The sequence below is a fragment of the Gossypium raimondii genome, chromosome 10 (genome assembly GCF_025698545.1).
Source record: "Gossypium raimondii isolate GPD5lz chromosome 10, ASM2569854v1, whole genome shotgun sequence".
Taxonomy (NCBI): domain Eukaryota; kingdom Viridiplantae; phylum Streptophyta; class Magnoliopsida; order Malvales; family Malvaceae; genus Gossypium; species Gossypium raimondii.
Genome location: NC_068574.1, coordinates 59251391 through 59266147, shown reverse-complemented (window position 1 = coordinate 59266147; position 14757 = coordinate 59251391). Strand labels below are relative to the sequence as shown.

The window sequence follows — 14757 nt, the reverse complement described above, 5'->3', positions numbered from 1 at the left end:
ATACGTAGTGTAAATATTCGGATTTTCATATTTGTGAATGTACGGAATATAAATATTTTTTTTAGTAAAGTAAAACAGTATAAGTAAGACAAGCGAACAAATTAGAATCCGTCAGAAGTAACTCTCTAATCGAAGGCGGAGGTTCCTCCAATAAATGAAATCTCAATAACTTTTGATCTTCAATTTTGGCCAAAAAATTTGTCACTGTATTTTGCACCCGAGGAATATGTTTGATACGAACCTCCCAAGATCAAATAAGCATGTGATGTAACAATCGAAGTTCCGTCAACCTGCTATTTGCAGTACCACCAACAAGAATAATCTCAATCAACAAAGCGGTATCACACTCCAATTCCAACTTCTGAAATCCTTTGTTTCATGCTAAGTGAAGCCCTTCAAGCATCGCCCTTGCTTCAACCTGAAATATTGTACCTTCTACAATCGACATTGAAAAACCACATTGCCACAACCCATTAACATCTCTAATAACTAATGGGTGTCGAATCCACCAATATAAACCTACACCTAATCTTGCAATTTAAGCAGTATAGGGAGTAGGGTCGATCCCTCAGAGACTGGGTTTACTGCAAATTGTTGCTCTCTTGACCAGATTTATGTCGGGACAGTTGTCGTGCCCAAGAATTTAGGGGGGAGGATAAAATCGAAAACCTGGAACCTGAAATAAATAAATAAGACGCGTAAAAAGTAAAAGTTGAAAATGAAATAATAAAAAGCAGATAAATAAATCTGAAGGAAAAAAATTAATTAGAATTAGCTCAGCCTTAGGCACGGATTTTTCCTCGTCTTTGAACAGATCCTCGAAATTAGATGAACTCCTCTTTTCCAATAAGCTAGTTATAGCTACCAAGGACGCCTCGGACACCAACTCTTCCTTGTGTAAATTAGCTATGGAACGTCCAATAACTAACCCTTACCGATCGAACAACCATGAAACGTTCGTGATTTAGAACTCCGGCAGCTTTGCGTTCTAAAAGAGCCTAGCTCAAACCAATGCCCTTAACCGCGTGGGACATTTAAATTCGGTTACTACTTCCCTTGACGGAACCAAACAACAATCTCCACTTGGCACGACAATGTGTTAACAGAAAACCGATTAGAAACGTTCCTTTCGGGATTCCAACTGTACGTCTAACCACACTAAATCAAACGACGTCTTTTTTGACTTAATGTTGATCCGACTTTGTGAGTTGACAAAATCATACTCTTAATTCGGAGAAATAATAAGTACTGGAGTCTAGGAGTTAAATTGCTCGGGTTCGTAACTCACGGGTTTTGACGAGGTAAATTCCGACCTAAAGCTAAAAATGGGTTTAGTTAACTAAGGTTTGGGGCATGTTGGTATTGGATAAATTAAATAAAGTAAAATGGGTGGTTGGCTACTGGAAATGAAAAGCGAATTTGAAAAAGGAATTGCAAATGGCTTAATTTGGTGGCTACTAGGAATTAATAAATTGAAGGAAAAGAAACTAAAGGCAGCAAATAAATTCGTGAGTAAAAAGGAGAGAATGTATTGAAAGATAAAAGCTTGATATTTCACTTGATGATAGACTTGATGATTAAAATGAACAGAGTAGTCCACTATTTATACTAGTGGCTTTGCTAAATTAAGAGCCAACTAGTATAAAAAATCAAGGAATAAAATATTAAAAATCCCTACATAATCTCCCACTAAGTCAACAAAAATTTCAGCTAATTAATCTTGGAAAAATTCTGCTTTGGCCATCCTTCTTTGTTCCTTTCTTCAATCTAGCCCAATTGTTTCTTTTTTCTTCTATTTAGCCCCAAATTGCATCCCTGCACAAAATTCAATATAAACATGGAAAAAATTAATGGTGCACTCTCATAATTTAACCAATTTAATTACATAAAATATGTAACTTTAGCATTTAATCAATAACACCTCCAACAGAGGCACAAGCCCTTGAAGAGAACCCAACACCATTAGTATTAAATTTAACATAACCCTTTTCAGGAGGTGACCATTGTGAACCTATTACCCGAGGATGAGAATGAAAACGTATCTGTATGCTCGGGTTTGCATAAGTTTCTTGGAAGATTTTAGATGAAACTATAGCAATCATGATTTATTATGTTACTCGAATTCAATCTAATTGTTTACGAAAGTGTAAAACATGAGAACGAATGTGTTCGATTTAAAGAAATGGGTTTTCAAATTCATGTATGACAAACAAATGTTGGGTGTAATGGTAAGGTACATTGTAGTCCCAAGAGGAGACAAATTCAAACTTTGGAGATGACATTATTGGAGGGGCAATTACGAAACCCAAATATGGGCAGTTAAACGGACATAAAAAAATTGAGATTAACTAAATGTATCCAAATATTCGATTTGAATAAATTTAAAGATTTTGGAAGAAATTATACCAATCATACTCAAATTGAGTATTGATTTTTTTTCAAATTTTGGTATGTGAAACATGAATATTTAAAGAAAGTGAAAAATGGAGTTAATAAAAAAGTAACTATATCTTTAGCGGTTTAAATCTTCTTTTAATAGCGAAAAAGTGGCAGACCACTCTTTAACATGTAGTTACTCTTTAAACCTTAGCAAAAGACCAGCAAGCAGTTTCACTTTCATTCATCAAATTTCAAAAAACAAAATGCCAAAATCTTCTAATCATTTCATCTTCTTGTTTCTTTCCTGCATTTTCGTTTCCACAGGTACAGAAAATTTTTCCTAGATTTTTGGTCTAAGCATTGCATTTTTCATCACTAAAAATGGTTTACTATTTTCTCGCAGATGCCATCCAACTGGTACTAGTAAACAACTGCAAAGAAACAATATGGCCAGGAATCCTCGGCGGCGCCGGCCACGAAACACCCCGAGGCGGCGGCTTCCCTCTCAACTGCGGCGAACAAACAACCCTCGAACTCCCTGAAAGATGGTCGGGTCGAATCTGGCCTAGACAAGGTTGCTGTTTCGACGAAACCGGAAAAGGCTCATGTCAAACAGGTGATTGTTCAGGCCTTTTACAATGCCAAGGCATCGGCGGAAATCCACCGGCAACGCTCGTTGAAATGACACTCGGTGGTCCAACATCGGGTCTACATTACTACGACGTGAGCTTAGTCGATGGATTCAATGTCCCCGTCTCAATGGTCCCTATAGGTGGTGGCGTTGGGTGTGGAGTAGCCGCCTGTGAGACTGATTTAAACGTTTGTTGCCCGGCGGCATTGGTGGTGAAGAAAGAAGGGAAAGTGGTGGGGTGTAAGAGTGCATGTTTAGCTGCTAAAACCGATAGGTATTGTTGCACCGGTGAGTTTGGGGATCCAAAAAGCTGTAAGCCCACCATTTTTGCTCATCTTTTTAAAGCTATTTGTCCAAGAGCTTATAGCTACGCTTTTGATGATGCTTCAAGTCTTAAAACTTGTAGGGCTCCTAGGTATCTCATTACCTTTTGTCCTCCAAACTGATGTGGTTTCATTGTTGAGATCATTGGGTTTCTATTATGGTTTGAGGTTTTTTCCTTATGTTATTAGTAAATTGTTGCTTTAATTGTATGTTTTTTAATTGATTTCATGGTAGCTATGATGGTATCTTTTTCTTGTGTATGATCTTTATAATGTTCTGACTTGAATCTTTTACTAGAATCCAAGGTTTTGGTTTTACTTAAAATATTAACAAACCATCAAAATCACACATATATTTTGCTTACTCATATCTGCATATATACTCATTTGATTTTGTATCATATAATTTCTTTCTATAAACTTTGAAGGCTTGGTGGGGAACTAAAAGTCCAACATTCTACTAATGGACCACATGTCTATTAGTGGATCATGGCTTTAAATTATCTCAGATAGACTTAGCTTGTCAAATAAGTTTTTTTTGGATTGGGTCAACTTAAAATTTTTTTAGGTTTTATTTGGATTTGAAATTCGACTTCAGGTCATTTGGGATTATTTGTTTCTATCATTTTTAAAGCGCTTTAGTCATTTTGGATTAGGTTAGTTTTAAGTTTAGATATTTTTGGTTTGAGTTTGAGACCTTTCATATTTGGATCATTTTGGGTTTAGTTTATTTTTCGATTTTGTCATTTTTATCATTATGAGTTCAAATTATTTTGGATTCAATTCATTTTAAAATCAAATCATTTTGGGGTTTGGGTTAATTCAATTTGAGTTATTAATTTTTTATAATTAAATCTCAACTTTATTTGAATTTAGATTAATCATTTTGATTCGCAATCACAAAGATAATACATCTCAATCACTATAATCACTGCAACTGAATTAAACATTATAAACCCTTAAAAGAAATTTAAAGTTGCAAAGAACTCTGTCCTCATTAAAGCTTTTGACAATCTTGATTCTTCATCCACAAACTTTTTTATTAAAAATAAATTAAAATTCCAAGTTGGATGATTAATTTCTCCCATGAATATCATAATATATTTTACCTAGTAATCCTAACATGAATTCTTAACATTAATTGCATAATAAAATAGATGAGGCATGTGCTTAGGTTCCATAACAATTTCAACATATAATAAATTGAAAGTTCATCTCAATTTAGTATTACAATGATCAAATCCCACTTTTCACCCACCATTTTTAAGTATCAAGTCAAAACCAGAAGCAAAGCTCCCAAATTTTTGCTGGAAGATAAACCAAGTTCCCATTGAAAGAATCAACTTTGCTACCATTTTTGCTATTAATGGAGCTCAAAGTTGTAAAAGCAAGTGTTGAGAAAGGGGAGGGATTGGGATGGGGCAAATCTTTGCTAGTTCCAAACATCCAAGAGATATTGAAGAATGATTCTCAATCAGTCCCTGAAAGATACATACAAGAACCGAAAGACAGGCCATTAATTTCTCAGAACCTGTTTGATTCACTTCAAGTCCCCGTCATAGATTTCTCCATGTTAGCTCAAAAGGATGCAAATGAAATAAGGAAGCTAGATCTTGCCTGCAAGGAGTGGGGCTTTTTCCAGGTAAAACCAAACACCTGTATTAAGCACATATTCGTATTTGACACTCACCCGGGGTTATCCTATTTTTGTAGATAATAAATCATGGGGTTAGAGAGGAGATCATGGTTAACATGAAGGCAGCTATGGCAGCTTTCTTTGAATTGCCATTCCAAGAGAAATCCAAGTGTGCAAAGGGAGCTAATGAGATTCAAGGGTATGGGCAAAACTTTGTGGTCTCAGAGAAACAGAAACTTGATTGGTGTGACATGATGTTCTTAAAGACATTTCCCCATGAAACCAGGAATTTCAAGTTTTGGCCACTCACTTTACCAGGTTTCAAGTATGCATTCTTTCTTGTTTGTTAAGCTATTATGTTACTCGGGCAATACAGGTATGTATCTGATACGGATATGTTGAAACAGAGAGGCGGTGGAAGAATATTCAACAGAAATACGAAAGGTTTCGAACAAGATCGATGCTAACTTATCGGTGTTAATGGGGATGGACGAAAATGGATTGAAAAGGAAGCTAGGAGAGTTTCAACAAGGAATAAGAATGAACTATTATCCAACATGTTCAAGGCCTGATCTTGTTCTTGGTATTAGTCCTCATTCTGATGGAAGTCTATTCACTTTGCTACTACAAGATGATGAGATCAATGGCCTTCAAATTAAGCACAAAGAAGTATGGATTGATGCTAAACCAATCCCGAATTCTCTTGTGGTCAACATTGGTGATGCTATTGAGGTTAGCTATAATGTTTTTATGAGTCAAATATTTTACCAATGGTCAAATTTTGCATTAGTCCCTATATTATGTGTAATGGATACTCGAACGGTAGCCATTAAATTTATTAAGTCAAAGTCACCCCTTACAAAAAAATTTCTAACTTCTAGCATAATGACTGAATGGATTTAATTTGACCTTTATCAATCCTAGAATACAATTTCTGTTTCCTGTCTTGTTTTTATCAGATTCTGAGCAATGGAATGTATAAAAGCATTGAACATAGAGCTATCAGCAATGAGAAGAAACCCAGAATGTCAATTGCAACATTTGTGATGCCAGGTGATGAAGTCCAAATAGGTCCACTGGATTCAATGGTGAATGAGAAGCATCTCCCTAGAAGTTATAGAAACATCAAGTACATCGATTACATCAGGCAAAAGTTCGCCATGAAAATGCAGGGAAAAGCTCACACCGCCATTGTTAAGCTATAAAGCAAATCAAAATGCTAGCTCTGTTCTTCATGTCTGTTTTGTAACAAGTCAATATATGATAATTCACCGCTCTTTAAAACAAGAGCAGTATTCAATTCTACATTGCATAACTCTAACAATCCAATTATTGAATTCTGTTGTAAAAAAATTTCTTGAAAATTAAATTTTTTACAAAAAATTTCATTTACAAAACCATAAAAACTTTACCAGACTAATTTGATAACGTAATAATAACAAATTAGGTTCTGATTATATCTACCTTTTTTATAGAATGTTTAGTACTAATTAAAGCCCCTCCCAACCTATAAATAGGAGGATAATGAGCTTCAGCACACTCGAAACCACGTTCTCTTGCATTGGCAACAATGCGCATGCCAATCAAACTAAGACTCAATCGACTTTAAAAAATACATTTAAATTTATTAAAATTTATACAAAATTTATCGATATGTCAAAATTTTTATAAATGTTATATATACCAAATGTATATATTGAATATGATGATGACTACAGGAAAAAAAAACAATATGAATATACAAGATACAAAATTTGGGAGTAAATGTCATGTTGATGTAGTTATGCTACACTCATATTACTTTTTATACAATGTTTGTATTTTTTTATTTAGAATATCATGAATATACAATTACATGCAATTAATTCATTTCATATAGAATTCGATGCATTTTCAATGCATGTCACATTATGTTTTGCATAAATTTAGCGGTTCAATTTAGAGAATAATTTGTATGTTAATTTTATATTATATTTCTATTAATCTCGTATTTTACATAATTTTTAATATCTATAATTTATAGAAGAATATTAATTCATATTTTTTGTTTGTTTTTTTCTTGTAATTAAAATGTTATGAATTTCTATAAAATTTTACATGCTGGCTTGAAACTTTGGAAATTTTAGTTACTTTATGATTTTTAATATATCTTGAGATTTTTAAAAAATTTTTATTAGAATGTTTAAAATTTGAAACTACGATCACAACATTTGTGAAAAATTGTAAAAAAAAATCCTCTTTATAGAATTTTAGGTCTTTTTCTTCTTCAAAATTTTAGAAAAGAAGTTGGAAATTTTATCATTTAATATTATTAAGAATTTTTATATATATTTTAGTGTTAAATTATTTATTATTTTCTGAACTTTATATAACTTTTAATGAATTTTTGAATTTTTAAATAATTTTTAAAGATAATTTTATTTTTATTTTTAAAATTTTAAAACTTTTGGAAGTTTTTAAATTCTTTGAATTTTAAATAATATTTTAAAATTTTAAAATATATTTTTAAAATTTTATTATTATTATTATTATTATTATTATTATTATTATTATTATTATTATTATTATTATTATATATAACTTTTAAGTTTTAAGTTTTTTTGACATTTTTATTTTTATGATTTTTTGACTTTTAGATTTTCTTTGATTTTTGAAAAAAATTCAGCCAACTCTTATTAATTTTTCTTATTTACTCACTTTGAAAAAGTAGAAGAATTAAATTAAATTTTTAGAGATCAATTTACCTAATTTTAAAATTGACAAAACCTATCGATTGAGTTTTAGTTCAATTGTCATTGACATTGTTGCCAATACAGGAATATGTGGGTTCAAGTGCGTTGAAATACATTATCCTCCCATTTATGGGTTAGGGAGTGACTATAGTTCTAGGCATTGTGTCAAAAAGAACAAATATGATCAGAACTTATAATAAAATTGTTTAAAAATTGACAAAAACATGTTCTGAGAACGGACTCAAATGGGGCACGAACATTTTCTTTCTTTAACAAAGGAAAAAGACTGGATTTCCCCATCACAACAAAAACTTTACATATTGGAGTTGTCAATTATCCAATATTCTTCAATCTTCAATTAAGGATTTTCAATGCATCAGGGACACATTTAGTTAAGGATTTTCAATGCAATAGGGGCACCTTCAATTAAGGGTTCTCAATGCATAAGCGGCACCTTTTATACTAAGTCATAGATTTGATTTTATTTTTGTTATATATGAGAATATATTGGTGTAAAACTAAAATAGTTTTATATCCTTTCGTATCCTTTTGTATGATTAATATTTTAATGATTAAACCGTCATATTTCATTCATATATATCATGCATGTCAAGTTTAACATGATAAAACTTTCAATCGTTCAATAAATATTAATATATACATTATTTTAGAGATAAAATATCGAACCAATTAAAAATTTGTTTGCATAACAAGTACAATTATATTAATAGATTCAAGGAGTTTTACATTAATGTAAATGGATCCTTCCTAGATAATAATAATACTAATACAAATAATAATAATGGAAGTAGAACAATCAAATTTAATCCGAACTTAAAAACCTAATTTGATTAATCCGAATTTAAATAATCTTAAATAACTTACGAAATTGATTCAAATCTAAACTAATTTAAACCGGAAATTATTTGAAAGTTTTAGAATTCAAGTTCACCCTACTCAAAACATGTTTAAATGGAAGTGAATGGTTTACAAGTAGAAATAGAGTAAGATACAATTATGATTAAGATAGGATTACAACTTCACTTAAAACTTTATTTAGGCATCGATTAAGTTTTAGTTTGATTGACATAGATATTGTTGTTATTGCGGGAAGATGTGTTGAGTAGCTAAAACGCATTATCTTTCTATTTATGAGTTCAGGAGGGACTATGGATAGTTTTAGATATTGTGTAAAAAAATATAATCAAAACTTACTATGAGATCATTATAAAAAATAAAAATAAAAATAAATATTTTTAAATTAAAATAAATAATTAATTTGTGTATGACACGTGGTAATAAACTAATATAAATATATTATCTAGAAAATAAAAATTATTAATATATAAAAATTTATATAAATAAAATATTCTTTTAAACACAATTAAGAAATTTATAAACTAATTAATACACAAATTACCAATTCAGTAGTATCCCAAGCATGAAAAACGAGGCCATGAGTATTAAATTGAAAACTTGAAGTTTACACCTTTGCCGAAATGGATCGACGCCTGCCATAAATCACATTTCTATAAATATAGCCTCATAAAACCAAGTTTTATTTTTGGCATAATTAGCAGCAATGGTAATGAAAACCCAATTTTGTTACGTCCCATTTTGAGAAATATAATGATTTTTTTTTTAAAAAATTTGAGGACTCAGGTTGTTTATATATATATATATATATATATATATATATATATATATATATATATATATTTTATCGGAATATGTTGTTTTTAGAGAGAAAAATGAAAACACATCCTATAGGGCGCGTTTTTAGGAGAGAAATGAAAACACACTTTGTAAGACGCGTTTTCAAGTCAAAGGTAACTTTTCTCCCTACAGTCACAATTCCAATAGCTACAATACCCCAACAACTATATTTTTTTTTCCTATATAAACCCCTCCAAACTTCATTCTTTTCAATTCAAACTCAATTCTCACGATAATTTTGTTTTAAATCTTTCTCTGAATCCTATTCTTTTCGATTTTATTTTATTCCTTATAATTTGTAAAATAAAAAATCAGCTTATTCGTTTGGATGACAATCACATCTCCGGCGTTCAATTATAAATGATAAGAAAATATTTTTAAATTATTTAATTTTAATTAGTTAACTATTACGCTATTAACATTATTAATTTTTTTATGTTTATATACTCAGATCGAAGATCAGATTTTGGAAACGTACATACACAATTTAAGCAAGAGTGGATCAGTTTTCATTTATGGAAACTTGCGATGTCACATCCCGATTGGGTTAGTAGAATCGGCTTTTTAAGTTGAGGGTTAGAGTCGGGCATTAAAATTAGGGTCATAGATAAGTAATTAAAGTATTAAAGTAACACAATTGGGTTTTTTTTATTAACTAGCTTAAAACAAAATTTAATTTTGAGGTCTAATTTGAAAAAAAATAGATTTTAGTTGGGTTAGGAACTAATTTAAAATGGAGAGAAACAAAGAGTGACCAAAATGGCAAATTAGTCTTCTACCTACAGTATACCACTGCCTTTTTCCTTCTTAAACCACCGACTTATCCTTTCAGATTTATTAACCTCTCAAACACTAAAACAACCCCCAATTTCAAAAGAAAATCACGTTTTCTTCCTCAATTTCGTCATTGTTCTTTTTGAGTTCAAATCCCAAATTAGAGTTGTAGATCATCGTTTTCAACAAATTAAGGTAATATTCTAACTTTTTAGGACTAAATAAAGAGTTCTTTTAATTCAAATTGAGTTTTAAACGATTGTATGAGGATTTATTTAGATTTAATGTTTTCAAAGCAAGCTTTAATTAAAAATTTGTTTGCATAACAAGTACAATTATATTAATAGATTCAAGGAGTTTTACAGTAATGTAAATGGATCCTTCCTAGATAATAATAATACTAATACAAATAATAATAATGGAAGTAGAACAATCAAATTTAATCCGAACTTAAAACCTAATTTGATTAATCCGAATTTAAATAATCTTAAATAACTTACAGAAATTGATTCAAATCTAAACTAATTTAAACCGGAAATTATTTGAAAGTTTTAGAATTCAAGTTCACCCTACTCAAAACATGTTTAAATGGAAGTGAATGGTTTACAAGTAGAAATAGAGTAAGATACAATTATGATTAAGATAGGATTACAACTTCACTTAAAACTTTATTTAGGCATCGATTAAGTTTTAGTTTGATTGACATAGATATTGTTGTTATTGCAGGAAGATGTGTTGAGTAGCTAAAACGCATTATCTTTCTATTTATGAGTTCAGGAGGGACTATGGATAGTTTTAGATATTGTGTAAAAAAAAATATAATCAAAACTTACTATGAGATCATTATAAAAAAATAAAAAATAAAAATAAATATTTTTTAAATTAAAAATAAATAATTAATTTGTGTATGACACGTGGTAATAAACTAATATAAATATATTATCTAGAAAATAAAATTATTAATATATAAAATTTATATAAATAAAATATTCTTTTAAACACAATTAAGAAATTTATAAACTAATTAATACACAAATTACCAATTCAGTAGTATCCCAAGCATGAAAAACGAGGCCATGAGTATTAAATTGAAAACTTGAAGTTTACACCTTTGCCGAAATGGATCGATGCCTGCCATAAATCACATTTCTATAAATATAGCCTCATAAAACCAAGTTTTATTTTTGGCATAATTAGCAGCAATGGTAATGAAAACCCAATTTTGTTACGTCCCATTTTGAGAAATATAATGATTTTTTTTTTAAAAAATTTGAGGACTCAGGTTGTTTATATATATATATATATATATATTTATCGGAATATGTTGTTTTTAGAGAGAAAAATGAAAACACATCCTATAGGGCGCGTTTTTAGGAGAGAAATGAAAACACACTTTGTAAGACGCGTTTTCAAGTCAAAGGTAACTTTTCTCCCTACAGTCACAATTCCAATAGCTACAATACCCCAACAACTATATTTTTTTTTCCTATATAAACCCCTCCAAACTTCATTCTTTTCAATTCAAACTCAATTCTCACGATAATTTTGTTTTAAATCTTTCTCTGAATCCTATTCTTTTCGATTTTATTTTATTCCTTATAATTTGTAAAATAAAAAATCAGCTTATTCGTTTGGATGACAATCACATCTCCGGCGTTCAATTATAAATGATAAGAAAATATTTTTAAATTATTTCATTTTAATTAGTTAACTATTACGCTATTAACATTATTAATTTTTTTATGTTTATATACTCAGATCGAAGATCAGATTTTGGAAACGTACATACACAATTTAAGCAAGAGTGGATCAGTTTTCATTTATGGAAACTTGCGATGTCACATCCCGATTGGGTTAGTAGAATCGGCTTTTTAAGTTGAGGGTTAGAGTCGGGCATTAAAATTAGGGTCATAGATAAGTAATTAAAGTATTAAAGTAACACAATTGGGTTTTTTTTATTAACTAGCTTAAAACAAAATTTAATTTTGAGGTCTAATTTGAAAAAAAATAGATTTTAGTTGGGTTAGGAACTAATTTAAAATGGAGAGAAACAAAGAGTGACCAAAATGGCAAATTAGTCTTCTACCTACAAGATACCAACGCCTTTTTCCTTCTTAAACCACCGACTTATCCTTTCAGATTTATTAACCTCTCAAACACTAAAACAACCCCCAATTTCAAAAGAAAATCACGTTTTCTTCCTCAATTTCGTCATTGTTCTTTTTGAGTTCAAATCCCAAATTAGAGTTGTAGATCATCGTTTTCAACAAATTAAGGTAATATTCTAACTTTTTAGGACTAAATAAAGAGTTCTTTTAATTCAAATTGAGTTTTAAACGATTGTATGAGGATTTATTTAGATTTAATGTTTTCAAAGCAAGCTTTAATTCAAAAATGACAAATCTCAAAATCTTGAGTAAACTAGTGTTTTCAAAGTTGTTTTTGGTTCTTTCTAACCTAATTAGAAGGTTTTCCATCTCAATTTGATAGATCCTAATCGATTTTTTAAGAATCAGGCATTTTCCCTCTTTTAGAACCATTAAATCTTAAATATCATTTAATGTTTTCAAAGCAAGCAGAAGCGTGATTGGTGAGTGTCCGAAGTCTCTGGTGGTGTGCACAATTCGTATTGTTAATCGAGAGCTTAGGATTATCCTAAACCCTTATCCTATGTTCCGAGAGTAAGCTTTCTTCTATTCTTTTTGCCTTGTTGTAAAATTATGCCTAATAAGGATGAATTGTGATATGTGATGCTATTACAGCAGGTAATATATGAAATTACGTGAATATGATATATGATATATGATATACTTATTTTAATACACACATATGTGGTCTGATATATGATAGCTCAATGAGCATTATTGTGGCACTTAAAGTGCAAATAAATGTGAATTCGATAAGCATTAATTGTGTATGAGATTGTAATGTGAATAGATGAATATGAACAGAGGTTATGTGCATTAAAACAGTGGTTAAATATGTGTAATTCTGGATATTTTGGCCTTGTGTTCTCTTAAAACTATTGGATATGGTTGGCATGCCATAGGATTATGAGTACTCACCCTTGTGTTTGTGATTTGGGTGTTGAGGCCCCGGGACATATTGGAGAGATAAAAGAATGTCGAGCTAAGCTCTATTTATCGGGAAATTTTGGTGTGTTGGAGAGTGTTTAGCTTAATGCTACACTTATGGGACATGTTAGACACTTTGAATCATTGGTATGTTGGGGATCCGTTTATCCAATGTGTGGTGATAAAGTCCACTTTTATGTTTTATAATCTCAAACTGCCAAATTATCATTATTTGAATTATATATATATATGAAATATGTTTTATGTAAATGCATGTGAGAGTATATGCTAGACTTGTGAGATAATGAAGCGTGATTATATTATTTTAACTTGATGAATATATGGTTGCGAATGTGCTTTAGTATGCTCTTGCTTAACTTATGATGTCATGCATGCTTTGTGGTAATTTCGAACATTCACTGAGCTTATTTAAGCTCACACACTCCTCATTCACTGAGCTTAACTTAATTTCGTATAGATACCTAACATACAAATATCGATACTGGCCTATTTGGTATTAATACTTACGTTGGATTTTTATCTCTAAAAGTTGATTATGATAGCCATTTTCCTTAATTATTATGGTGAATGTATCTATATAACTTTTGATAGTTGTTGTAGTATCTTGTAATTCGGGTCTGACGACTAAATCGAGTGAGGGGTGTTACATGTGAGATGCGAGATTCTTATACGTGGCTTATATGCTTGGGAGGACTAAGTTGGACCCCCTACTTATTAGTGTTTTGGTGGAAAGATGGAGGCTGGAGATAGACATATCTATCTTCTTTAAAGTGAGTGTACAATTACACTCGAGGATGTTGGTTTACAACTCGGTCTATCAGTCGATGGAGAAGTCATTACGGGGCCAGTGGTGAGTGTCGATTAGAGTGCAACATGAGAGAAACTACTAGGAAATGTGTCGACCAAGTTTAAGGGTAGTCAGACTGAGATGGGATGATTGGAAGACAACTTCAAAACTATCGAGGCTTTCGTATGTGACATTGAAAAACAACAATTCACGTGCTGATAATACTCTAGAATGACATATTTTTATGTATTTATTACATATTTATTTTGAGTAAGATCCTACAAATTTGAGCTATTTATGGTTTTTGATCTTGTAGGGACTAAATTGAAGGTAAAAGGAAATTTAAGGGAAAAAGTGTGAATTTAAAGATAAAATGGGCCAGTAAATTTAGGGAAAAAAGCGTGAATTTAAAGATAAAATGGGCCAGTATGCGAAATAGGAAAGAAGTGGTGCCTAAAATGCAAAGTGTGAAAGACTTGGGGGTAAAAGTTCAAAGAAGAGATTTTATAACAAAAGACTATTTAAATGTAAATTATATTAGGATTATTGTTAAGATTATTATTTAGATTTAATTTCAACTTTTATCTTTATTTATCTTTTAGAATTTAAATAGGAACAAACTATGTTTTCTAAGTACTATAAATATGGGATGGAGTCACACAAATTTCACTCAACTTTTCTAAA

The 14757-nt window shown here is 30.6% G+C and overlaps 2 protein-coding genes across 2 annotated transcripts; both read left to right on the top strand.

Annotated features, from left to right (window-relative positions):
• Positions 1 to 2535: 2535 nt before the first annotated feature.
• LOC105777423 (thaumatin-like protein) lies at positions 2536 to 3594 on the top strand. The gene is made up of 2 exons (XM_012600686.2): positions 2536 to 2703; positions 2783 to 3594. The coding sequence occupies exons 1-2, from the start codon at positions 2643 to 2645 to the stop codon at positions 3454 to 3456; spliced, it is 735 nt and encodes a 244-aa protein (XP_012456140.1). The 5' UTR covers positions 2536 to 2642; the 3' UTR covers positions 3457 to 3594.
• A 982-nt stretch (positions 3595 to 4576) lies between these two features.
• Positions 4577 to 6269, top strand: LOC105775067 (S-norcoclaurine synthase 1). The gene is made up of 4 exons (XM_012597607.2): positions 4577 to 4975; positions 5047 to 5294; positions 5377 to 5701; positions 5929 to 6269. Exons 1-4 carry the CDS (start codon positions 4700 to 4702, stop codon positions 6172 to 6174), a joined length of 1095 nt encoding a protein of 364 aa, XP_012453061.1. The 5' UTR covers positions 4577 to 4699; the 3' UTR covers positions 6175 to 6269.
• The last annotated feature ends 8488 nt before the right edge of the window (positions 6270 to 14757 follow it).